The sequence below is a fragment of the Thermobia domestica genome, chromosome 16, assembly GCF_964235325.1.
Source record: "Thermobia domestica chromosome 16, izTheDome1.hap1.1, whole genome shotgun sequence".
Taxonomy (NCBI): domain Eukaryota; kingdom Metazoa; phylum Arthropoda; class Insecta; order Zygentoma; family Lepismatidae; genus Thermobia; species Thermobia domestica.
In genome coordinates, this window is record NC_137469.1 from 104483844 (window position 1) to 104510276 (window position 26433).

Genomic DNA, 26433 nt, shown 5'->3' on the forward strand with positions numbered 1-26433 from the left:
CACTGTTAGTAGATACAAGAATTTAAAACACAGGATTCTGACAAAGTACAATGGATGAATCAAGTAATTTCGTCTCTGTTTCGACCTACGTGTAAGGTTCCAAAATTCACATTTTGGATTCCAAACAACAGATAAAGAAAGCATATGTAGGTGTGTATTTCACTATTTTTTCATTTTACCTTCCTTATCTTTGATCCGTTTTCTCTTTAAACTTTCTTCTTTCGGAAATTAAAACAAAATTGCAATTCTCTCTCTCTCACTATAATATCCGTAAGTTAATACTAAAAACAACTATGTAAGTTCCACACGTAACTGATATCTTTGGAACCGACTAAAAAGAAATAAATGCTGATAGAATTGGCGGAAATATGCTTGACCCATCCATTGGGAGACAAAAGGACATTTGTAGGATATGTTTGTGTATTTAGAGTTCGAGCTTGTCTACAAGCGATACTTGCTCTCCACGTGAGTTTAATTCCCTCTGTCTTACAACAATTCATTTAAGTCAATCAAATTCGCTTGAGTTACTTTCTAAGACTGTTACTGTGTGTTTGACATGGGAACTACTCATATTTATTATTTGATTAACATGTATATATCCCGTTAATGATTGAGGTTATGCACTTTTATGTACTTTCATCTCATGTGTCAGAAACATTACATTTCAATGACAATATATATACACAGACTGCCGGATATATATATATATATCAAAATAGAAACCAAGACCTCAGAAAACACACAAGTTTGAAAGCAAAGCAAGGAAATGACAATAGTTTAGACAAGTACGGAAGATAGAGTAATGACAAACAAACAAGATACACAAGATTGTTTTATTAAATGTTTGCTCATTTTTCTCCTCTGATACAAATTTCATCTGACGATCTTCTTGAAGAAAGAAAAACAAAACAAAAAAAAAAAAAAAAAGAAAAAGAAAAGAAAACGTCTTACGTATCATATAAGAGAGAGAAAATTATTTCTCATTTTTCAAGAAATGTATGCCTAATTATACCTTTTGGTGATAAGAATCTGATTCTTTTCCTTTCCATATGCAATAAATTACATCGTGAGATGTACCTACTATTCTGATTTTTTTCCTTCTTAATGCTTGGTTGGTTTTATTTTATGACGGCATGATACAAACGAAAAGGGCGGAAATTGGTATAGAAGTTGTAATAAAACATACATACGCATACAAAAATTAATCATAGCTATTCAAGTCACGACACAACATAGAAACAAAAACTATAATACTGTATGTAGCTTTATTAAAATAATAATCATTGCGAAAGCTTGTTACTCATGAACGAAATTATTTGAAGTGCACGTAATTTCTGTTTGGTCAGTCGAGAATTTTTTTCCCGTGCGAAAGTACATACAGTACGGACAACATACCTAAAGAAAGAGATGGATGGCTTTATATCTATATCTATCTAATATATATAATATCTATCTATATTTATCTATCTATCTAATATATAGATATAAGCGAACCGATCCGTGTACACAACGGTATACGAAAGTTGAGAAAAGTGGTCTGAGTGGATGAGCACCCACTTCAAGAGTGAATATATAGTTGTTCAGTGAGAGGACTTGATAACGTAATAGTTAACTCATCAGCATGTAAAGCGGAAGACTTGGGTTCCTTGTAACATACCTTGTTTGTTACAGATAAAATAATAGGCTCAATGTGAATATCAGATTATATTACTCATATTATTATCGTAATTTTATAATAGGGCAATTTAAAGTATCCTTATGTTTATTATTCTTTCGCAAACATTGCGTTGAAATGCAGATTTTGTTGTGTTTAGACGTTGGTTCTCTTAGTAAACTGCTCTTGAGTTTGTTATCAATGTTCTTCTTCTTCTTCTATTGAGTCGTCCATAGTAGGAGAATATACAGGCATAGGAGCATTACGGAATGAGGCCAGTCTTTAACGTTGAATTATAGTTCAAATTAAGGTTGTAGTATTCTTTCTTACTATATCTTTTGTTCATGAATATCTATATTCTATGCGAATTATCTTTATTTTGTTTAATAAAGCTGTAATAAAAGTTTCACCAAAATTTCCAACAGCGGGAACGAGAGAGAGAAGCGAAACGGTGAAACGACTGTCTTTATATATTCTGTGTACTTCACCAAAAGCCGAACAAGAGTGGCATCGTAATTTTCTTTCTTCTGTTAGAAGAAATTTTATTTTGTGATGGACTGAGAGCGAGTTCGTCGTTTTACTCTGCATAATAATACGCTCCAAGGAGTGAAATTATAGTGAGAACGTTATTCTCCCTAGGTTTTGGATGGAAGGGAGATAATTCTAACAGATAAAAGGTGGAAGTTGATCACGCACATGGTGATTCTTGTGTAAACTGAACAATGGCGTAAAAACTAATTACTTCTTCTAGTAGCAGCACTTCAGGTAACGTGACTAACTTTAAGTCTATCTACAATGACTATTCTGCATGTGAGCCTTGAAGTAAAGTGAACTTAATCTTGTTTTATGGGAAACTTCAGTAGTAAAACTCGAACTGCCAAAGGTCAACGGATATATCTATATTTAGTTCAGTTGAATTATTTTGGAACACGAACCTACTGAATAAACTATTCTTTCTTCGTATTAGCTACAGTGGTTTATCAGAGTTAGAAATTAAATCTACAGTTGTTTATTAGAGTTAAGATAACGAAAGCACTGGTGTTCTTCAGAAGTATAAATTAATATTTGTGAGTACGAAAATGTATAGTTCACGAGTGTATCTTATACACGGCACAATGTCCGAGTAAAGAGTTCCTATGGGGGAAACCTTCTCCCAAAGGGGCCCAGCCCGTGCGCGGCCTCGAATAGTCTTAGCCAGCCCTCTCATTATGTAAGTCGTACGTAGCGTAAATCTCTCTCTCTCTGTTGTGAAGTTCATTAAGTATTGAGTTAACCGTATTAGAAATGTATCTGAATATTTTCTATTAAAGCTTCAGTCCATGTGAAATTTCATATAATATATATATATATATTGATGGTATTTATCAGTGCTTCTTGCTATATGTGTTTAAAGTTCAAGTGATTTCATGGGTAAGGTTGCCATTTTACGAAGATTGTCTGAATAGCATCTATAGTTCTCCAAAGTTTGTCCACCTTCGGTTATCATATGTTACAGTAATGAGTTGAACGTTGTCCCTCTGCTTAGATTGCTGGTGTTTCTAACTACGTTATGTCGAATTGCTGTTTGTTCAGTAACTGTCTGTCTATAAAAAAAATATAAGCATATCTCGTCCATTCGTCCAATATTTGTCTAGTTAATATATATATATATATACAAAGTCTCATCCAATTGTCCTTTATGAAGTGTTATATACTATCGTATCCGTTGTCTACCTAATCCAGATTGTCTATTATTACTGTCCACCTGACTTGTCCGCCCGAAAGGGAATATTATTATTACTAAACGTCCTAGTCATTGGTTGCTGTGTCTGCCCAATGGATGTTCGGCTGTATACATTACTATTTGAGTGGCTACGGCATATTGAGTTATACGAAATGTGTGAACGGAAATTCTATCATGCTGAAGTGGTGATTAAGACGTCAAGTGTACTATATTTGACTTCGTATAAATTGCATTACATTATAATCGATAGTAGGATGCGCCCATGGTTGGAGCTGCCGAACGGGGATGTCAGTAAGTATTACCTCCGTTCCTTTATTGATTGTGTTTAGCACTTGAACTGAACCGGAAGCGGTAACACTTCTTTCAGCTGACGCTCGCTCAAGCGAGAATCACTCTGTTCTGTTATTATGTCGTACCTATGACGAGTGATGTGAAACTCTTAACTTTATTTAGTTGTCTGTGACTGCAATATGGTTGTTTCTCTTAAGTGGTGTGACGAAATGTCAGGTAATAGTTTCTAACAGTTACAATACAATCTACTTCGACTATTGGTCTATGGACAGTTCTCTGGTGAGAAGAAAAAAAAAAGAAGTTAACAATAAAATCTGATAATGGTTGATATTGTAAACAAATTGGATATGAGATTGACAGACAGAATTCTAGATGTGTTCTATTGAAGTTTTTTTTTTTTTTCCTCACAATGTTATGGTACTATAATGAATATACTGGCACCTTATGTTAATTGTAGAAGTGTGGTTAACTACCACACCAGTCTGAGTTGAAGCATTGTTAATAAATAGTATCTGAAAATGATTTTTTTTTCCCCTTTTCAAAGTACTTAATATAACTAAGGTAAAATATTCATATATACGTACATGTTTAAGTTGAGCTTTATTAAAGGAGTTGAGTGGAGCTATTACTCTCCCTTCTAATCTGCATCCACCGGAGGTAAGTTTCTGGTTCTTCATTCTTTTTGTTTCCGTTTTCGTTTATTATTTTTTCTTTCCGTTGCGCGATAGATTCCCTTCTCGATTCCTTTCGAGGTTGCTAGGACTTCGAATTAGGAATCAAGAAGTGAGTTCAAGGGAGGTGGTCGTTAGTATTGGAAAGAATCAAAACTTCCCTTGAACTAGGCTTTTAGATTGTAGCAGTCGTTACATCCTGCATTATTTCTCTTTGTATACCAATGAATTGGTACCTATAGAAGAATAAGTGTGATATAAAATCGGTTATTTCTTCCATTATCACATGTAAAGAACTGTATATATGTTTATAATACACCCTCTTAAAGGAAATAGCCGTCTTGCAACGCTTAGAAGACTAAATGTCACGAAATGTTGAATGTAAAATTCGGTTAATAAGTGTGCACATGTTTGATTCATTTGCACCGGTCGATACTTACTATAATATTAAGAAAACATGATTGATATTATATATATATATATATATATATATATATATATATATATATATATTCGATTAAACTGAGAAAAATGAATAGAAAGGTTGACCACTAAAACATATAAAAACAAATTATATTCATTGCAATGTGTATTAATATACCATGATAATGGAACTGGTAGTATCGGTAGTATAGTTATAGTGCATTGCCTGTCACATAGAGACCATTACCCAAATGATTCATAACATTTCATTCAGATGTGACAGATTGTGTAATAAAATAAATTGAATAAAAATAATAATACGAATGCATAATGAAATTAAATAATATTTTGAATAAAAGAAACAATTACATATAAGTTGACAATCAAATAAAATGCAAAAGACGAAACAAACAAACAAACAAAATCTCTCTCTCTCTCTCTCTCTCTCTCTCTCTCTCTCTCTCTCTCTCTCTCTCTCTCTCACACACACACACACACACACACACACACACACACACACACACACACACACACACACACACACACACACACACACACACACACACACACACACACACACACACATATATATATATATATATATATATATATATATATATATATATATATATATATATATATATATATATATATATATATATATATATATATATATATATATATATATATATAAACTCGCTTACGCCCTTATTACACTAAACTCCTCAATTATACTTATTATTTTCTTTCTGAATTTATAATTAATATCTTGTTTGCTACTCAGGGACTTTATGACGAAGCTGTAAAAAGTTGAATGGATCCAATATATAGAATGAATGCTGGAAATGGAATGATCCCTTGATTTATATAATCTATCTTTTTATAGTCGTAAATGTCCTTGTTTGTTTCAACTATTTTTGCTTTTTGGAAATTTTGACAATATATTTTTGAATCTTAGAAAATCCAAAAAATAGTTCCTGATAAATATTGTTGTTGTGTAGAAAAATATAGAGTATTGGTTATTTCTGTTTTTCTGTCCAGTTTCCTGAAATTCGTGTGTTATTCGTCCAAATTACGACGTCAAATTTAAGTTTTTATTTTTTCTTGAACACAACAGATCACAGAAGCACATATCGAGATCAGCTAGATGTTATGCTATAGTTTTGGTTGTTGTGGGAAAATTTAGTTTCCAGTTCACACAACCTTGGCCTCAGATTACTCTCACTTTTGGATGCTTTTAACTATTCCTTCACCTTCCGCGTATGCAAATATTCGCACTGAAAAATATTATTTTAATTGCCCATTCTGTTCCATGTTAATAATAATAATAATAATAAGTTTATGCACAATTAAGTGATAATTCACTTATTATATACCATTTAAATGGAATTCAATGCAACGACACATACCAAACAAGATTGCTCTGCCTTCTTCAGGTACATTTCCGAAATTAAACTACAACTACCTACACACTCTTCTGTGATTCGATCACAACTCATTCCCCGTAGTAACTAAATTTTACTGGAAGTGGCGCTTATCATTACTGGAAGTGTCGCCCGAGTCGCTCATCTATTTATCTATCTAGTTATCTACTAATGAACTATACTGACAAACTAAATGATTCCTTACATCAAAATAAGAGAGAAAGTTCATTTGGAAAAGTGCATAGTCTCAGAGCTAGGGCTGCCCAAAATCGTGAAAAAGTTCAATTTTAACATGTGCTATTTCGAATTCGAAACACCGTGGAGTGAAAAATAGGGAACTTTTCCCTTGAGCGATCCACGTGCATATATATGGTATAAATGAAATATTTACCCCCTAGGTATAAATGAATTATTTACCAGAAAGTAGTAAAAAACAAATACAACACTAAAAAGTATATTATGAGCCTTAATTTCTAAACTATGCACTAGGATACATAGCTCAAATCACAAGGAGTGCATAAATTGTAAGTAATATAATATTTATTCTATAATTTTGCAAGCCCTTTAATAAGAGGTTTAACAAACTAACAGCGATTGGACATTAGGAAGTAGTAAAGAAGAAAAAAAAATGAAAATGAAATCTTTAAGTTTTACGTCCCACGGTTATGCCGGTTAGGCCAAAGGAGACGGTGATGATGAGAGATGAGTGAAATGGTGGAATGAAGAAAGTGGGAAGAAACGGGAGGACCCCGAGAAAACACGCGAGCACGTTGTTTGTCCACCACAAAGTCCACACGGCGCGAGCTGGGATCGAACCAGGAACCCCAAGCACCGGAGGTGAACGCTCTACCACTGAGCCACCGCGGGAAGTAGTAAAGAAATTAAGGCAAATGTTTTATTTGGGAAAAAACAAAAACTAAAAAGTACTGAATAGAATTAACAGGACTCGGTGCCGATTTGCCTATTTACAAGTCTTGGAGTGATATATTAATGTAATCATAAATATTTTCTTGCTTGCGTCACACCTGTGCTTGAAAATGGTTCCAAAGAGAACTGAAATACAACCTAGAAATATTTTTGTAAACACGAGTAACAGTTTATGGCAATAAGGAAGTACAAGTTAAGATCTTGAGTTTTATACTAGAGCCCTTTCGCTAAATTTAATCATCAGGCAGAAAGAAAAGAAATAAAATATTGAGTTATAGAGAAAAACGATAAAACCCTCCTACCTGATAAAGAAATTCAGCGAAGATGCTCATGGTGTACTTGTGGGTGACTGTACCAAATACTCAAAGAGTTGTGATTATGATTTTGTTGTTTTCTGGCAAGTATTAATTTTCCAATTTAGCAGACCTCTTTGTTCCAACTCTCTCTATATATAACACATCAAATACTCGGTGCATTACACTACAATAATCACAAAATTGCGCCTTAACCCTATAGAGCAAGGAAGGACAGAAAATCACTGCATTAAAAAGATCTTCATGTTTAGGTTGATAAGTATTTCTTCTAGTACTAGATGTTTAACCGAGTAAAGTAACAGTAAAAAGCAACTTAATGATGATCGAACCATAATTCATTTGTTACTAGTTACGTTCCAAACTATCTGATACAGTATTTTAACACATATACATGAAAAACTACGCTTTTGTTCGTTTTTTGTTTAACGTCCAACGATTATGCTCAAACTACGTAGGAGACAATGATAATGGTGGAATGAAAAAAGTGTGATGAACGGGAGAACCCGAGAAACCCCATGGACACTGTGTTTGTTCATCACAAAGCCCACTTGGTGGAAGCTGATATCAAACCACGGACTTCACATACCAGATGTATGCACTCTACTCCCATCGCGGTCCCTTCATGTAAACTTATTTTATAAGAAAAATGAAAAAAAAAAAATAGAAAATTTTTACATAAATAAGAGAAAATTGAAATTTATTGTTGGAATGAGAATGTGGGAAAAAACGGGAGTACCCAGAGAAAATCCACGGATACGATGTTGTCCACCACGAACTTACTTTGACAGTGGATCGAACCAGGTTCCCCAAGCACCAGAGGTAAGCATTCTACCACTGAGCAACTGTGCGCCCCATTTTGCAACAAAGAAATAATAAAACGGAATCCTGAAAATGGAAAATGTACACAAGAAGCTAATTCAGGCAGAAATACACAATTTTATACATTCTTTGAAAATAGAATCCCATAATTTAGAAGTGTCTGAAAAGAAGAAAAATCAGCAGTATACAGTTTATAGAAGATAGACTAATAAAGAAAGTTGTCCCATCCTTGAGGATAATTTAAACATTATCTTTCCCTTGAATTCTTCAAACTGCGAGGCACACTACCTTGGATCAATTTAATTAATTCTACCAGACAGAATGCAGACAAGCATACAAATAGATGAAGCATCAAGGAGGAACCATGGAAATCATCAAGCAGGTAGAAGAATACATACACGTTAATGATAGAAACAATTAGAAGAAATCAGATGAATTCTATTGATTTATTAATATAATGAAAGAATAAATCAACGTACCTTGCGTTTTCTTGCTATTTTATTTATCAGGTTCGTGATTTCGACACCTTTATATATCTCTGATGTCTTTATTGAAGAAAATGTCTCCTAGAAGTAGCTCAAGATGCCCGTCACCATATTCCGGAATTTTAAGCACAATCAGTTCGTTACAAGCAAAAATACCTACTGATATACTTCGTTTAGTTGTTCAGCTTATGTGCCAGTGTTTAATCCCGTGAAAGTCAACTGCTTTATATATATATATATATATACTTTAGTTCTTCCACATATTGAATTGAAACATACACACACACACACACATATATATATATATATATATATATATATATATATATATATATATACAGTGCTTTAAGATGTTTCAATTCAATATGTGGAAGAACTAAAGTATTGGAATATAGACAGACAACCTGATCTATTTCTAGGACACATTTGCTTCAATAAATACACCAAAGGTATTTAAAGATGTCGAAATCATCAACCCGATAAATAAACAATAATATGCAAAATACGTTGACTTTACTCTTACTACAATAATTGCGTATTATACAAAATTAAAACCTTAACGTTTTATGATTTATTAGTATTACTGTAAAACCCTTATCTACATAATTAAGAAAATTTTCAGCGTACAGCAGGAATAGGCAGATGCAGTAAGCGATAGAGTTATGTTCATTAGTACTACCATACTATATACTTCAATAGTTTACACAATACGTGCCATATTTCCCATCATCCAAGGAAGCTAGACATGCTTCTAACACAAATCGAGTAGGATTTGCACTGCGGCCATATGCATATCCCTGAAATACAGAAATTAACTTTACAAAATTTTATCTTTCTTTTAATCTATATATATAACTAATAGTGTATCTACGTAAAAAAGTGGGTCCAAATATGAAACGAAATATGAACAATATTTGAATTATGTCTCTGTATACCTTACGATTAATAAATGTTTAGAAACCACACTACCAAGAGATAGAACCATACAATGTGACCTTAAAAGCTCCAAAGACAATAGAATGGAAGCTCGCAACTGGATCGTGTTCCGTATCAATCCGATCAAGATTGTCGAGCAATAACTTCACAATGAGATGAAACTGCTCTATTCAAGGTATAATCTCTCGGAAATGTGTACAATTCCGTACTGTTTCTTCTAATAATATTTTTGAAACGGATAGAATTTTTTAAATAATAATGTATGCACCTCACATGCTGTTAAATTAAGAGAAAAACAGATCTACCCACAAACGCACCTCTTTATTGGATTCAATGCAGTTTCACCGAATACTTTCACCTTCCTCAGTTGGTAAAAGACTTGTTGCTAAATGCTTCTAAGATCCCAAAATTGGATGTCAATATCCCATTCCAGTTGTAGATTAAGGACACTAACTTCTTCACATGCCAATGATTTTATCTCCTAAATTTAAGCTAATGCACTGATCGTTAATATGGCACTTAAGAAAATATAATTATCTAGCTGAAATACCCGTTCTTCGTACGGAGAAGATAAGTTTATGGAAAATATTTGAACCCTCTTCCCTCTCTTGCATGCACATTTCAATTAAAGTATAATCACAAAAACTAATAAAATTATCTATTTTTGGAATAAATTTTGAACTCTCGTACACTAATTTCAATGAAACTATAATTATAGAAACCTATAAGATAATCTATTTTTTGAATAAATTATGAACTTCCCTACTACTTAACAATGTGCCATAATATAAATTTTTGATGTAGGTACTAAAGACGTTCCAAAATTCATTTCACACGAGCAAGTCATTTTCCGTGATGCGATCACATATACAACAAACAAAATGAATCAAATGTGGCGAAAAAATGTAGAAATGCCCTCTTTCCCTTTAAAACTGGAATGCTGGAAAATATTGAGTCACGTGTCCCCTTATTTGTAATACAGTTTCATCTTCCTAACTTAAAAGGCTCCTGAGATATTCTATTTTCCCCATTAATTAATTATTTCCCCACTTTACCCCTCCCCCATTTAAGGCAAGCACTTTAATCAAAGTGATGATTGAAGCCTAACTTGAGGTACACCCGTCGCAAAAAAAATCTTCGGACCTCCTAGCAAAAGGACATTAAATACAAAAAAATTATGTGAAAAGCTATTATTAATGTATCACATACAACAGAAAACGCATGTATTAGTACGGATTCATGTACTTTTCAGAACCATTTGACTGCGCTTGGGCATGGAATCACTAAGACTTCGGAAATAATGTAAGTCCATGTCAATACAGCACATTTTCTTCAATTCTGTTTGGAGGGTTTGCAGGTTCTGAAGATTCTTCTGTCCCAAGAATATCTTTATATGTTGCTAACAATTTTCGATTGTAATTAGGTCGGGGCTATTCCCAGGCCATTCTAACATCTTGATATGTTGGTCCTCAAGAAAATTCGATACCTCTTTAGCTTTTTGACAAGGAGCGTTATCATGCATTAACAAATCACAGTCGTGGATATGAAGCATATCTAGTAAATGGTCCTAAGGAACGTTGATATACCGATCTGCGTTCACCGTTACATTTTGTGGTAAGAAATATAAACCTCCTCTACCCTTTTCACTTGAAAAATACCCCCAAACCATTACAGACTGGGAGTGCCTAATGGTCGGAACCGTATACTTTGGGTCGTACCGATTTTAAGATGATGGACCTCAAACCTTGTCAGCTCCCATTCGGAACAGTTGGAATGTATTTTCATAGGAAAACATGACTTTCCTCCACCGTATTGGTGTCCAGTGTGCATATTTGCGAAAACAAGACGTGTTTCTTCATGCGGTCGGTGAGTAGAGGTTTCTTAGCAGAAATACATGGCAAATCCAGGTGTTTTTGCAAACGGTGTTGAACTATACGAACACTAACGTTTTCCAACAGATTCGAGTGCATTTCTTGAAGTTCGGCCGTTGTCAGTCGAGGGTTCTTCTTTATTTCTTTCATTAGGAGAGTGTCTCTAGATTTAGTTGTTTTTCTTGGCCTTGCACTACCGAATTTGTTCTTTGGAGCCACAGTCAGAGGCAGTCCTCTGGCGGATGCCAGAACTTTCATTATGGTTGATTTTGCACGACCTGTACGTTTGCATATCGTCTTTATAGGAACGTTTTCACTTCGCCATGCAATGATGCTGGCTTTTTACGCACTACTACAGTACTTTCCTGGCATATCATCAATGCTTCACACAAATACAGTACTAAATTATCAAACACAAAGTGCATCATACAAAAACAAATCAATTCATAACACACATATAGTAGAAAGTCACCCTTCATGTGTTAACCAATGATACAAAATGAAGTGAACTCGCGTATCAGCAGTAATACACCGTTGTCAGATCCATTCATGCAGACACAATCTGTGTTCGAAACAAAACAACACTAGATACAAGAATACAAAGCGAAAAGATCTACTACGACAGCTTTCATATGAGATCCGAAGAGTTTTTGCGGCGGGTATAGGTACTAAATATGTTCTAAAATTCATTTTAAAGTTTTCAGAGATCACAAGCAATTGACAACGTCGCTTTCAATACGGTAAAGAAAATAGAAAACGCCCGTTTCCCCTTAAAACGGGAATTTTCTAAAATAGTGTGACACATGTCCCCTCATTTTTAATGAGGAGCGTATATACCGAATTTCATCTCTCTAACATCAGAGATTCATGTGGTACTCTATTCTTGATCAAACATTTCAATTCTCTTTACCTTACTTAGCATACATATTTCAAAAATATCCTTTCTTATTCATTGTTCTCGCAATAAAGGTAATTTTCTTTCAAAATTTCATGTTTCTAGACATACTAGTATAGCCTGAATTTTCAGTGAATCAATTTCACTCTTCCATATTCTGTTTGTAATAATTGTATTCCGGGTCTTCTGAAGGTTTCCTTTTTCTATCTTCAAAAATGAGCTTTTTGTCCTATCATAATAATCTTCAAATGCATTAGTTTCAATATTTTAGGGGCCCCATATAACATTTTTACCTTTTGTACTGAATGTTTTGTTATTTTTAAAATGTTTTGGTAGGACTGAAACAGCTTGCTTACTCTCGCACGACTCTTTGATATGTTTCTTCTCTAGTACCAATACTTCTTTTGGTCATTCCAATATAGGAAGCATCACAAGCGTAATAAGCATGACATATAGCACTTAGGCTGGTTTTCTCCACGAACCAATTTCGGTACTGACTTAAAAAGTTTTTTCCGCGTTCTTGAGGAGATTAAAACTAAGATTGTATCTTTTAGCTTTTTATTTAGTTTGTGCGATATCCTTGGACACAACAGAAATGAGATCCACAGGAGGCAGTCTTGTTTACGAATCTTTTCAGACCCATTTTCTCACGTCTTAAAAATATAGTGGGTCTTTTGTTTGCATGTTTCCATCATAGCGGGACTGCAACCGTTAATATACCTTGGATTTTATATTCTATTCAGTACTTCATCCACATCATCCTGAAGTGTTACCAATCTGAAAGTCCCAATAAACATGTTAATCCATAGTATTGTTACTACTTCTCAACTACCATTACTATACAAGTACCTAAAATTTAAAGGTGGAGTTCGTATCTTGCCTTAAAAATAAAAAGGGAATCCGCAACTCAGAAGTAATTGAGAATCACTGACTTAGGAGATCAAATTACCCACATATTCAGAAGTTAGCTGTGTCCTTAATCTACAACTGAAACGATGATTTTGACACACAAATATGGAATTGAGAAGTATTTAGCCAGTTTTAACCAACTGAGGATGACAATAAAAGTATTCACTGAAACTGTATTAGACATACTAAAACATTATGATTTTTGGGTAACTTTGCTTTTCTTAGAATTCTTTGAATTCAATTTATTTCAACTTACAATAAAATAAATTGGACAACGGGTACTTTAATACTAATGGTATTCATTCAAGGCTTAACCCAAAATAATTTCGACCACTTCTATCTATAGGCGAATATTTCTCTACTTACCCTATGCTGAGCTGGTCCGTCCTGCTTATATGTATTAGCGAGAGATATGGGAGGTACAAGGGCGCAAGATTTCCATTGTTCTGGATCCTGTCCTGTATGAATGGCTTTAGTTGCGAATCCTGGATCCTGAGGAAGGAATTCACCTGACATTTTTCCTGTCTGTAAAATAAAAATGAAAGAATACCTAAAAGATCAAGCGCTACTCATCAAGGGTAAAAGTACATATAGTTGTTATATTATTTATGAAAATCGTTATTCCTCTTCTCCCAAAGCAAGTAAGATTTCCCAAAATCAAGATCTAGCTAAACTGCTTTGATGCACTATCATATTTTATGAACGGTGGGGACACTCGGTCGAAAGGTCGGTAAATCACTTTCTCGCAATCGTAAACCATGGAACTGTTTCACAAAAATTGTTACACGACTCTGAATAAAGCTTTTCGGAAATCAAAATTTAACGAATAATTTTTCTTGTATCCAAAAACGTTAGTAGAATAACTCAATTCTACGTTAAATTGTTAAGCGCTCCCAGAATAAGCTTCCCCTAAATCAAGCCTGTCTTCGAATTATTATTTACAACAACTCAAGTTAGAACTGCTCGTTTTACAACAGAGAACATAAAATCATGTTAGGACTGCTCATGTTACAGTAGAAAATATGAATTTTTACAATTACTTTCAAATACAATTTGCCTTAAACAAAAATTCTGTTATTCATTGCAGTTACCGAGAAAATCAAACATTTTTGGTCTGAAATACAAGCCTTAAACTCTATTTAAGCACTCGTATTATTAATTTCTTCATATACGTTTTGATGACTGTCATCATCGTCACTATGTGATAATTAAGGAATATTTACATTGATTCGTAGTCTCAAATAATAATAAATTTTCAGTTCTTAAACTTTAAATATTTCTTTACTAGAACCAAACTTCCTGCATAGACAAAGGCAGTATAGATAAGTATTTTCTTTCCACACATGAAAATTAAGCTAGATAGTGAGCGATTTGTATCGCCTGAAGCAGCTGTTGATGTATTCCGAACAGCAGTTTCTGAGGTAGCAGGCTCGGATGAAAATATGTTTTCAAAATTGGTTTGAGTATGCAAAGTATACCAATCTTAAAAGTAAATACTTTGAAAAACAATAAAGCTATTTCCAGAATTTGTTGTCTTTGATGTTATAGATTTCAATAACTTTCCCAGCAGCCATGGACTCTCCCCCGCTGGTCTAATAGCTAGAAAGTGTGCGTTTGGTGTCCATGGTCCTAGTGGGAGTGGAAAAAATTCAATTTCACGAACGTTCACTTTCATTAATCATCCTCTCCTCTAGCCTAAAGGGCATAACCGTGGGGCGTTAAACTAAAAAGATAATTTTCCAACATCCCTTGTATAAATCTCCACTAATATTTCGACACCATCCTGGTTTATGCAACAATAGATTTGTAAAATTTTATATATACCTAGGTATATAGGCACGGAATACTCCACAAGGAAGCTAAAATTAACTTAATTTCTATCTGAATACATTCTATTTAATCATTATCTGAAACGATAGAAGCATTTGAAAGCTTTTGAACACTTAAGGCATAGTAAAGCAATGTTATTTCACAATCTTAGTCATGTGCATACCCATCCTCGCTGACGTGCCTGCTCCCTCCAGCCGCACCTCGTCTAGTCTACTAGCTTACCCTACACTTGCTTGAGTTAGATGCAATTTATGCTTTTAGTGGCCACCTAGCACAGGTAGGTTGTTCTTTATTTCACTACCTTTTTACGATATATGCCTGCACGCTGTATTTATATTCTACATTTAAACCCATAACAATTAAGCTCTCTTAAAGCTAATCTGTACCCAGCAATGCAATTCCTCTGACATGCAACAATTTTCAAGATAAACCTATTAGGAATGTATTTCCTGATTTTAAAAAAATATACATAAAGCATTAATTTACGTATGGCTGCATAAACTGGCATAGCATCAACAGTTCTATTGTAATACTTTAGATTTATTCCATAGCATACATGTTATAAGAAAACAGAAAAGAAAGGAAAATATTGTTATTCGTATCCAAGATGAATGCAGAGAGCCTTTTAAGTTTCTAGATTTTTATCTCATGATTTGAGCTATTACTATTCCTATTAATGAATTCACAATAAAAAATATACATATATATAATTTATAAAAATTCAAAGAAATTATATACATATAGAAGCATTTACGGTACCTAATTATTCAGCAAATCTTAGCACAGTTATGATAAGAAAAATGTTCATGCAAAATTGTTATCAACACAATGCATTTTTTAATCATTTATTATCATCTATCAGATTTTTCTTTCTTATCTTACGTTGATAAATAAGCACTTTTAACCATATCAGAATTGCAGTAGTACTTAATTAGCATTACAAGGACTTCTTTGTATGATGAAAAGTGTTCTTGTTGAGTGAAAGTCTATTTTAAAATAATTAGTACGGACTCAAACACATTTTACATTCCAACAATGCTAATCAGCTTTTCAATTCCACACACTGAAGTTTATTACATGGCTAAATGATTCAACTCACATCTTTGGTGCGGGAGATCTTATTTGATTCCAGTTGGAAGCTCTTTTTTTATAAAAAAAAAAGTTATATTAACGGTATCGAGTGCCTACGCCATCTTTTTTTCTTTTTTTAACCCATTGATGTATATGAAGAATTATTTTTCTGTTTTATTTGAATTAAATTACAATTTAATTAAATTATTTTTACTAATTTCTTCTTTAGCTCTAGTTAAATGTCTCTTGCTTTTCGAAGATCAATTTGCATTATTTATAAATTTAATACCACTTAAATTAAATAGGATTATTAAATACTACAATTATATATAACAAAATATAATTTTCACCAAATAAGGGACACTTAAATAGATTTCAAAAGAAATCAGTAAAATCAAACTACTAAAAGTTCCAGTCAGGACCGGCTCTACCATATGTACAACACGTGCATTTGTGTGGAGCGGCAAAATCTGTAATAACTATATTATTTAAAATAAGCATTTCTTGTTGAAAACAGACTTCATGATGATGATTGTTAAATTTACTAAGCTGACCAATTTGAATACTACATTCATATTCTAACATCTAAAATCATCATCTAACACACCTCAACATATGTTTAGGTCGTATTAGTTTAAGGTCACATGGACAGTGCTAAAGCAAATGCTCAAACAAATCCCAGCATGAATTGCTTGATTATTGTCAAATACAAGAACATAACTCTCGAACAGTACCGAACACCAGTTCTATTTAGACTTGTTTTTAGTTTTGATATGAAAACAAGTCTTGAAGGTGGAAACTATCTTCTTTTGCAATTTTTTTAACGATGTAGAAAGAATATCAAGAAATAAAGATAAAAGATCTAACTGCACTGGAATTGCAAACTGATATATTAAGACTGAAGCTCGATATTGAATTCTATAAAAAGGATTACCATCTTTCCTCTACAGGTGGGTCTGCTTTATCTTTCACTAACATAACAGATTATTATTTAAAGAAAAAACAGACACAAAGAGATTGTATTTGTAGTGTTCAGGCCTTTCTAAGTGCGAATGCACTTTCCCTCCCCTTCGTTGTTCATGATGAGGTAGTGTATAATTAAAATTGTGGTTTCTAAGATTTGTTCTTTCTGGAGAAAAGAGGGCGGCAAATTACCTAGGGCCACCCTTGGTTCCAGTTCATTTGAAAAAAAGAAAAGAAAAAAAAACAGAAAAATTATTCTTTATACGAATCAATGGGCTAAGAAATAGAGATAACGGGGATATTCAAAATAGTGTTAGGATCTAGATCCGTGTCTCATATAAAATCGGTGCTGAAACTGGAGGCTAAACTACAATAGAATCAATTCAAATATCAAAAGGCAGATACTATGTTCAAAAGTATTATTATTTTTTTTAATGTACCACTAACTTGTCATTATTAATAAATTTTGTTATGGAGTACGCTATAAGGAAAATCAAAGATAACAACCAAGGTCTAGAGCTGAATGGTAATCACCAGGTTATGGCACATACTGATGACAGCGGATGTTAGACGAACAATAGAAAGCAATGTATAGTCTTACTAAACATGCAGGGACATGGGTTTGGAAGTACATGCAGAGAAAAGTAAATACATGAAAGTTCGCCAGGATCGTAATACTGCAATACTTTCGACAAAGTGGATACTTTCAAATATCTAGGATCAATGTTAACAGAACATAACCATAGCCAGGAAGAAATTAAACGTCCAATGAAAGCAGGAAATTCGTGTTATTGCTCACTTCAAAATCTTGGATCGTCGCGAATTCCGTCGAGGAATTTGAAGCTTAAAATATATAAAACGATAATCATGCCTGTTGTGCTGTGTAGTTGGGAAACATGGTCGCTTTGAGGGAAGAACGCAGACTGGAAGTATTTGAAAATAAAATCCTGAGACGAATATTTAGGTCTGAAAAGAACGGGAATGAGGAATGATGGAACCTTCATAATGAGAACTGCATAGTATATACCGTTTACCAAACATAGTTAGGGTCAAGTCTAGGAGGATCAGATTGGCAGGTCATGTAGCCAGAATGGAAGAAAGTAGGAACACTTTCAAATCCAATCGGAAAACGACCATTAGGAAGACCTAGGCGCAGATGGGAGGATAATATTAAGATGGATCTCACAGAAATAGAAATACAAGTAGAAACTGGATCTAGTTGGCTAAGAATAGAAGTCAATGGATAACCTTTGTGAACGTGGCACTGAACCTTCGAGTTCCGCAGGCCATATAGTGAGTTAGCAGCACGCACATTTATGATTTTCTTGGCGTAAACGACTCTCAACCGCCATCCGGAAAAAATCCTTCCCATTAAAAAAAAAAAACTTCCTTGCTATAGGGTGAATCTGCCAGAACTCAGCCTCCTAACTCTTAATTTTAAGCTTATTTGTGAATTTTGATGTCAATTTTCAACAAAATAAGTCTACTTTATAAGATTTGTATACATTATTTAATCCGGTTTATAATGAAAGGAATGATTTTTTTGTTACTCTTTAGGACCTTAAGAATATTTATAAATTTAACGAATATGCCAAAATATACCAGTATTTAGCCACTACATTATAGAAGTCAGCTATCTACAAACCTGAAGTCAGCATGACAAGAACAACATGTAAGATCACGGAGGTTTAGTAACTTATTACACGACACTACAAAGATAACAGATAAAATTTCAATTTTCTAGCAAAATCACAAATGGAAGTGTATTGAGTTCTCTCTTTATAGCATGTCATTGAAAAATAACATTTTCCAGCTTTACGTCCCACGATTATGGCGACTAGGCTGAATGAGACGGTGATAATGAAAAATGAATGCAATGGTAGAACTAATAAAGTGGGAAGAAACGGGAGAACCCCGAGAAAACTCACGCACACGGTGTTTGTCCACCACTAAATCACTTAGTGCGAGCTGGGATCAAACCAGGGACCCCACGCACCAGAGGTGAACGCTCTACCACTGAGCCACCGCGGCTCCGATAAATCATGAAGTGAGGCCGAGAAACACACTAAGTTCCATAGTTAGATGGGTGTGATGTACAGCAACAAATACAATTACTTTTTTGTCAACTTTTTTATATTCCAACCATTTGTGTAAAACATTTACGATATATTCATGAAAAATGCCACTCCTAATCCTGTCTGATTCTCATCTTTCGAAACATTAGTCTTTTGTCACAGGTTCCTATGGCATCACATGGTGATCCAACATACAAATTAATAAATAAATACACTAAAAATAAATAACCATTTGAAATAAAGTTTCGCCATTTGCAGAGAAAACTAGGAGACCACTAATTGTTTTCTTTATTACTTTCAGGATGGACATCATGAATACTGTTTCAACCATTCGGTCCGATAACTTCACCAATTTAGGGACAGAATCTAAAACTAAAGTAATTTCATCATCATCAAAGATTCAGATGGCTTCTTGAAGAATATCGGATGCGTTAGTACTTTGAAGGTATTCCTCCGAGCTCTTTAAACCAATTCCGAATAAATTCTTCAGTAAATCTTCCTGTTGCATAGAAAACACCATCAGGAACTCTGGAAATTAATACCAGATTATTTCTTAAGAACAATTTCAACTATCCCTGTCCTGGATAGCTATTTTTGAACTGTTACAATATTGTGTGATGTATTAAAGATATCCGTTTTATTTCGTAAAATCCAACATCAGCGATTCAAATAATCCACTCACCTAGCTTTCCTTTCGCTATTTGTTAATGTTGGATCTGGTTTCATTTTTCTTCTTTTTAAGATGCTCAACCACAAATTTTATCTTGCATAGTGCAGCGATGAAGTTTTTTTTTTTGTTGTTTTTGTTTTTTTTCACCTTTCACGTATCGTAGGGCTCTCAGTTTAACCGGGAGTCCCGGATTTAAATTATCTATCCCCCCCTCCCAAACATTCAAATATCCAAATATCCCGGTTTCTCTTCAAAACTTATTTCACTCGTGGAATACTTTTTAAATGTTCCGCTTTTGGTGACAGTTGGCCAATATATTTTTTTTTAAATTAATTTTTCTATTCCAGCAAGAAACAAGCTCATTACAATAAAATGCTGTAAAATTTTATAAAATGTCCCGAGTTTTTTTAGTCTAGAAATGTGGAAGTTCTATGTATAATCATTTCACTTTCTACTGCTTTCAGTGCATTGTAAGAGTATCTTTTCAATACTGGTGAATTTGTCTAAGATTCCCTGTCAAAGCTTCCACTTTTCTTGTATTCATTTCTATTTACTTACATAAAGGAGTGGGTGAAAAAATAAACATCAGGAGCTTCTGGAGTTGTCGTAATAATATTAATAGCTGACTCGCTTTCGAGATACCAGTACTCAGCCCGTGCACTTTTACGGGAGGCTGACTACTGATATATATATATATATATATATATATATATATATATATATATAGTACAGAACAAGGATAGAGTTTTTTTTTAAAGGAATTCTGGAAAACCTCTAAAAACTTATTTTGTGACACGTGGTAGAGATTTATAAATCCTGCTTGTTGAAAACCAATGTTGCCTCAGTTTCCGACCCTCTAACCTTTTTTTTTTTTTTTTTCAAAAATGCTACGTTTAGGTCAGTTTTCGATAGAAACCATAGTGCGTGTTTATGTGAACGGAAAAACTACAATACCGAGAAGGATGACACCTCACATGCTTCCGAGGATTGTGGGGGTTTGAATAAGGTTGGAGAACAAGGTCTTTAACTTTGTCCAGAAGTGTGTGCGAGTGAGTATATATATATATATATAGATAGATAGATAGATAGATGGCTTTGTGAATCTTACTGTATATTATTAACAAGAAAAAAAGATAATGCTTAGTATGGGCATGTAATAAACGAAATTTCATGTATATATTATAGAACCGGTTGTTTAAAAAATTAGAATAGCACCACTGGATGGATATACATGAAATTTCGTTCATCACATGCCCATACTAAGCATTCTTTTTTCTTGTTAATAATATATAGTAAGATATATTAGGGTGTTGAACTATATATGTTGGTAATGAACTGTACCAACAAACTGTAAGAGGTGATTCCTTACATCAAAATAAGAGAAAAAGTTCATATGAACCTGTGGGGAAAAGTGCATAGTTTTAGAGTTAGGGCTGTTCAAAATAGTGAAAAAGCCAAATTTCAAGAGGCTCTATTTCGAATTCGAGAAACTGTGGATGGTGGTCCTTATCAGTGTAAATGAAGTCATGCATACGCAATCCAAAAACGCATATTTTACTACTATTCAAATGGTGTACAGAGTGAAATTCCCACACATGTCATAAATTGATTTCTGAGATATGCTCTGACTTTATGATTGGTCCAAAGTATTCAAAGGATAAGCCTTGACAACAGTAAACACGGACTCCTTTGGCGGAATGTTGGAAGTGTTAAGGATCGTCAGCAGCATAGTCTCTCGTATTCGGGAAAATGTATGCTGCGATGTCTTCTTTCACGCTTATGACTGAAGAAAACATGAAATATAACATGACGAAATACATCGCAACACACGTTATTCCGAATACAAAAACACATGGAGCTGCTGGTTCCTAACACTTCCGACTTCTCTCCGAAGCATTAGGTATCCACTGTTGTCAAGACTTACCTTTTGTCTAATTTGGACCCTCCTTGAAATCAGGGCATATCTGAAAATTCTGTTAAGAGTATATCTCACAACTACATTCTGTAGGGAATACCCTGTACTCGTATTGAAAATTGATGAAACACCCATTTATAAATTGTGTATGCGTGACTTCCTTTACGGTGATAATGACCACCATCCACAGTTTCTCGATTTCGAAATAAGAGCCTGTTGAAATTTAGCTTTTTTCGCGATTTTGGACAGCCCTAGCTCTGAAACTATGCACTTTTCACCATAGGTCCATATAAACTTGTTCTGTTATTTTGATGTGAGGAATCACCCCTGACAGTTTGTCGGTATAGTTCATTAACACTCTGTATGTATATATATATATATATATATATATATATATATATATATATATACAGGATGTCCAATATACAATGCAACCTGGAGTTTGAGCTAGTAGAACTTCTGAACCTGAAGCAATACACACACAATAGTTATACCAAAATGAAGCTTTGTTCATGCATATATTTTTAACTAGGAAGCAACGATTGAAGTAACTAGAAACCACACAATGTTGCCAGATGTAGCCGAAGGTGTAATTTTTTTTTTCAAAACATGTAAATTGATTCATAACTCATACATATGGATGTTCTGTCGTTAATTTTCAGTTTGTTTAGTTGGAGTAGTTTGGAAACTATGGATCAGAAAAAAGAATTTTTCGTTTCCACCCATAACTAATCGGATGAGGTCTCTGTAAAGGGGGAACTAGGAAAATCGTAGTTTTCATAAATTAACACTCTGAATTGGCAACATTGCTGATGTTTCAGTACATCAAAAGATGTGTCAAAGATCTCTCTACATTATGCAATTTCTGAAAACAACGAAAAAGAAACTTTGAAGCAATTTCTGAAAACAACGAAAAAGAAACTTTTGAAATTATTATGATAAAACTTTTACTTACATGCACCCGGCAACATTGCTATTCATTTCTATGGGGCTACTTAAAGCAAGAGATACACAAGAACAATTCTGGAACTGTACAAGACCTGCAAACGAACATTTGCAGTACCATTGACATTAACACTTCTACTCTTCCTAAAGTTGCTGCCAACATGGTGAAACGTGTCAACCAGTGTTTGAATCAAAACAGGCGGCACTTCCCTTCCAGTATCGCTGTAGAGCTGATAACTCGTTTCGTGATAGTAGCAGTGTTGGATTTAGTACAGTGTTGGTACAGAGTCTGATTTAGGTTTGGTGGGGCCCTAAGCTATTGAAGATAATGGGGCCCTTTAAATATCAAGATGAACGTAGGCACCCTATATACAGAAATGATGGAACTAGTGATATTTTAGGAGGCAGACTAGCAGAAGGGGCCCCCATTACTTACATCACAGTAATATACATAAAACGAAGCACTGTTGCTACATGTAGATTTATTATTTATTTTTTTTCGAAATGTATATCCAGTTGTTTCCTTTAATTTTTGGTGCCCCCAAGATAGCGGGGTCCTAAGCTATAGCTTGTTTAGCTTATACGTAAATTCGGCACTGACAAGTTAGATACAAGAGTTCTTACGTTGTAGAACGCAACACCAAATTACCACCGTAGGTCTGTTTCTATTATGTTTTGTAGTGCCACGTTCAAACAAAACCTACTCTTAAGGAGGGAAAAACCTATGACAATACACAATAGTGTATTTTTGTTAGTGAGATTTAGTACATGTAGCTTCAAAGCTTTATTAAAACCAGTCTTTTGTTGTCTGAAAATTTCAAATGTTTATTCTCATCGCTACAAATATAGAGCACTCAAAAAAATTAACAATTAAGAGTTGGAAACAAAGTTGCTTGTTTTCACAAGAATGCCAGCGAATGAGAGAAGTACAGAGGTGTTTTCACAAATTTGTTTTTCTCCTTTTTTTCACTCGACTAGATCATGGCATATGTATGCATGTTTGAGTTTATGTCTGGGAAAAACCAAACCAACAGTGAGTAATTCCCCGGTGCAGAATTGGAAGAATTTTTGAAGTTACCATGTGAGTGTACTGTAGAATGTACATCATTGGATTGTATAAAAGAGTGTATAATATATTGGAAACCAGACGATATTTGTATTTGTATTGCATGCGGTTTTTTTGGAAGGTGGACAGTTAAAGCATGATTGTTTGATGTTGGATACGGAATCGCTTGAACGGAAAGCTATAGATACCATAACAAAAGTTGAGGTTCGTAAAGGATTATTATCAATTTACAGAAAGAAGCATGGACATTTGTTTTTGATTACATGGAACTTTATTGAACGTTTCCGAGATCTTGTGTGTGACTTTGAATATAGGCCCACTCTATTAAAAATTTTACTAAAAAAAAGATTTTGGGAAATATACTGATATGGTGTAAAAATGTACAACAAGAATGTACGAAAGTACGTGCGAACTCAAAATATTTTAACAACCGGTTCTTGCGAACCGGCTAAATAGCACCACCGATAATTCCAGTAGTCATCTCTGGGGTCTATCAGAAAATCACTCATTTTTTATCCTAATACTCCCTTCTTTTATACAAATGAAATGCTCAAAATTTTCAAGTTATTATTTTTACGGTTTTCGCTTTCTTAACAGATATACAACAATAACAAATATTTGTTATTTTTACGTTACGTAACAAATGCATAGCTATAACTAAAAGTCTTGTTAATGCCGATTCATGCATTACATTGAGTGTCTCCATCATTGTCTCCGCTACCTACTAGTTCATATTTCACTGTAAAACGTGATCAACAGGATGTACGACTGAAAGGCATGGTTCAAGTTGCTGAGAGCACATCCGTGGCTAAGCGGTTAGTGTACGCGCCTTTGGAGTGGGAGGCCCGGGTTCGATTCCCGGCGGGAGCTCATGTGGTTCGGATTCCATGTTAATCAGTGGGTCTACGTCTCATATATCCTCGCTGCTGAAAAGGGACGTTAAACTGAAAATCAACTCAAGTTGCTGAGAGTCAAACTGGAACGTTTTCTTTTTTTTTCACTGTACGTAAATGATTTGGTTCCTGCAGAAACGTGCCCTATGAAGTTGCTAATAAAATAGATGATGTAATGAATAATTAAAAAAAAAAAAAATACTGATTAACACTAGTCCGTCATAAAAATGGTAAATATACGATTAAAATCATTGTGTATATGAAAGAAGATTGCGTAGGAAATTAAATTCCACTCTCGGAGGAATGTTTCGCGATGTGTAAAACAGATTTCATGTTTACAAGTCTGATGTTACAAGCATGAAACCATTTCAAGGGCTATAGTAGGATTAAAATCAAAGACGACTGTGTAACATACTATTTCTCACCGGCGTACTACTCCTGCACGATGTAGGAAACCTGTATCTTATGCTCGCAAATATGAAGTTACATGTGTGAAGCCATTATAAGTATTCTAGCCTATGCGAGTCCCCTTCCGTGCTCCTCGCCTGACTGTTTTAGTGGCCACATAGTACAAGTTAGTTTGTTTTGCACAGTCTTTTCATGGCAGTTCGAAAGCGTATTTATACTCGTACGGAAAAGTCATTGCAAAGTTAGCCTGCATACACGAATACAACTCCTACCCTACAAAAGAGTTTCTAAAGAACTATTAGTGAATTTCGTAATAAAATGCAAAGTCCAGGGCACATCAGTTTGTCCACATATTAACAATCTGTACGCAATTATTTGAGCATGTGCCAGGATAACGACAGTCCGGACTGACTTAACAAATTATTTAAACCAAGAAAAAAGCAAGTAAAATGCTTTTGCAACTATCGGTCGCTCCATTGACACGACTTCTACTGTGCTTGGCAACAGATCGATAATAATGATGGATTTTACGTAATTTTCTTCGTGCATTTATAAATTAAATATAGAGACGGTATCGAAGAAATAACATAAATTACTTTGTGTACCATACAATTCTCAACTTTTGCCAACAGCTTGTCAATATGCACCAAATACATTACGTACGGGAAGAACTTATTACAGTAACAAAACAAAACCTTCACCTTAATGTACTTGCCACTATTGCGGCAATTATATAGTATTCTACTGTCGCAATTGATGATGAATGTTAGACTAGCATATTAATGAACACGTGGGTTAGAAGAGCAGTTTATAATCATTATGTAATAGAGTAAGTGATTTGTTAGTGGTTATAGCCGGTATATGCTTGCTACTTCAATGTCATTTTACGTCTGTCTGTCTTTTTCTTAGATTATTGCTAAAAATAGATTTTTGAAAATTGTTTGTGCTAATTATGTCCAATACTAATACTTTGTGCTAATACTTTCCTTCCGCTAAGTTATTTAAAACTTTTAAATCCAAGCACAGTGTTGCTAACGAGATCACTCAAAATTCCCCAGATTCGCGAACGAAACTGCCATAATTCACGGCTAGAAAATATGGCGATTTAAAAATATAATCATGATCCGGCTATTGCTGAGCAAGAAGCATTTAGTTTACAGTTTACATAAGAATAGCAAAATTAGAGAAAATGCTTATCGCTAATGCTATCGTAAAATTGAGTAAGTTGATTCGTACATCTTCCCGCGTTTCCCCT

General features: G+C 34.2%; 1 protein-coding gene across 7 annotated transcripts in view; it reads right to left on the reverse strand.

Annotated features, from left to right (window-relative positions):
* Positions 1–26172, reverse strand: part of LOC145673305 (cystathionine gamma-lyase-like) — a 59224-nt gene extending 33052 nt beyond the window's left edge. The window contains exons 1-3 of one of the 7 annotated variants that reach the window (XM_081742897.1): positions 26148–26172; positions 13709–13867; positions 9447–9528 (exon numbers count right to left, since the gene is read on the reverse strand). In XM_081742897.1, the coding sequence (XP_081599023.1) occupies positions 9447–9528; positions 13709–13858 (232 nt within the window). In that variant the 5' untranslated portion in view covers positions 13859–13867; positions 26148–26172. Of the gene's footprint in view, positions 1–9446; positions 9529–13708; positions 13868–15931; positions 16066–16271; positions 16379–22821; positions 22846–25185; positions 25625–25841; positions 26117–26147 lie in introns of those variants that run through there. The other 6 variants (XM_081742890.1, XM_081742894.1, XM_081742895.1 and 3 more) reach the window with 6 other exon arrangements.
* Positions 26173–26433: the final 261 nt, after the last annotated feature.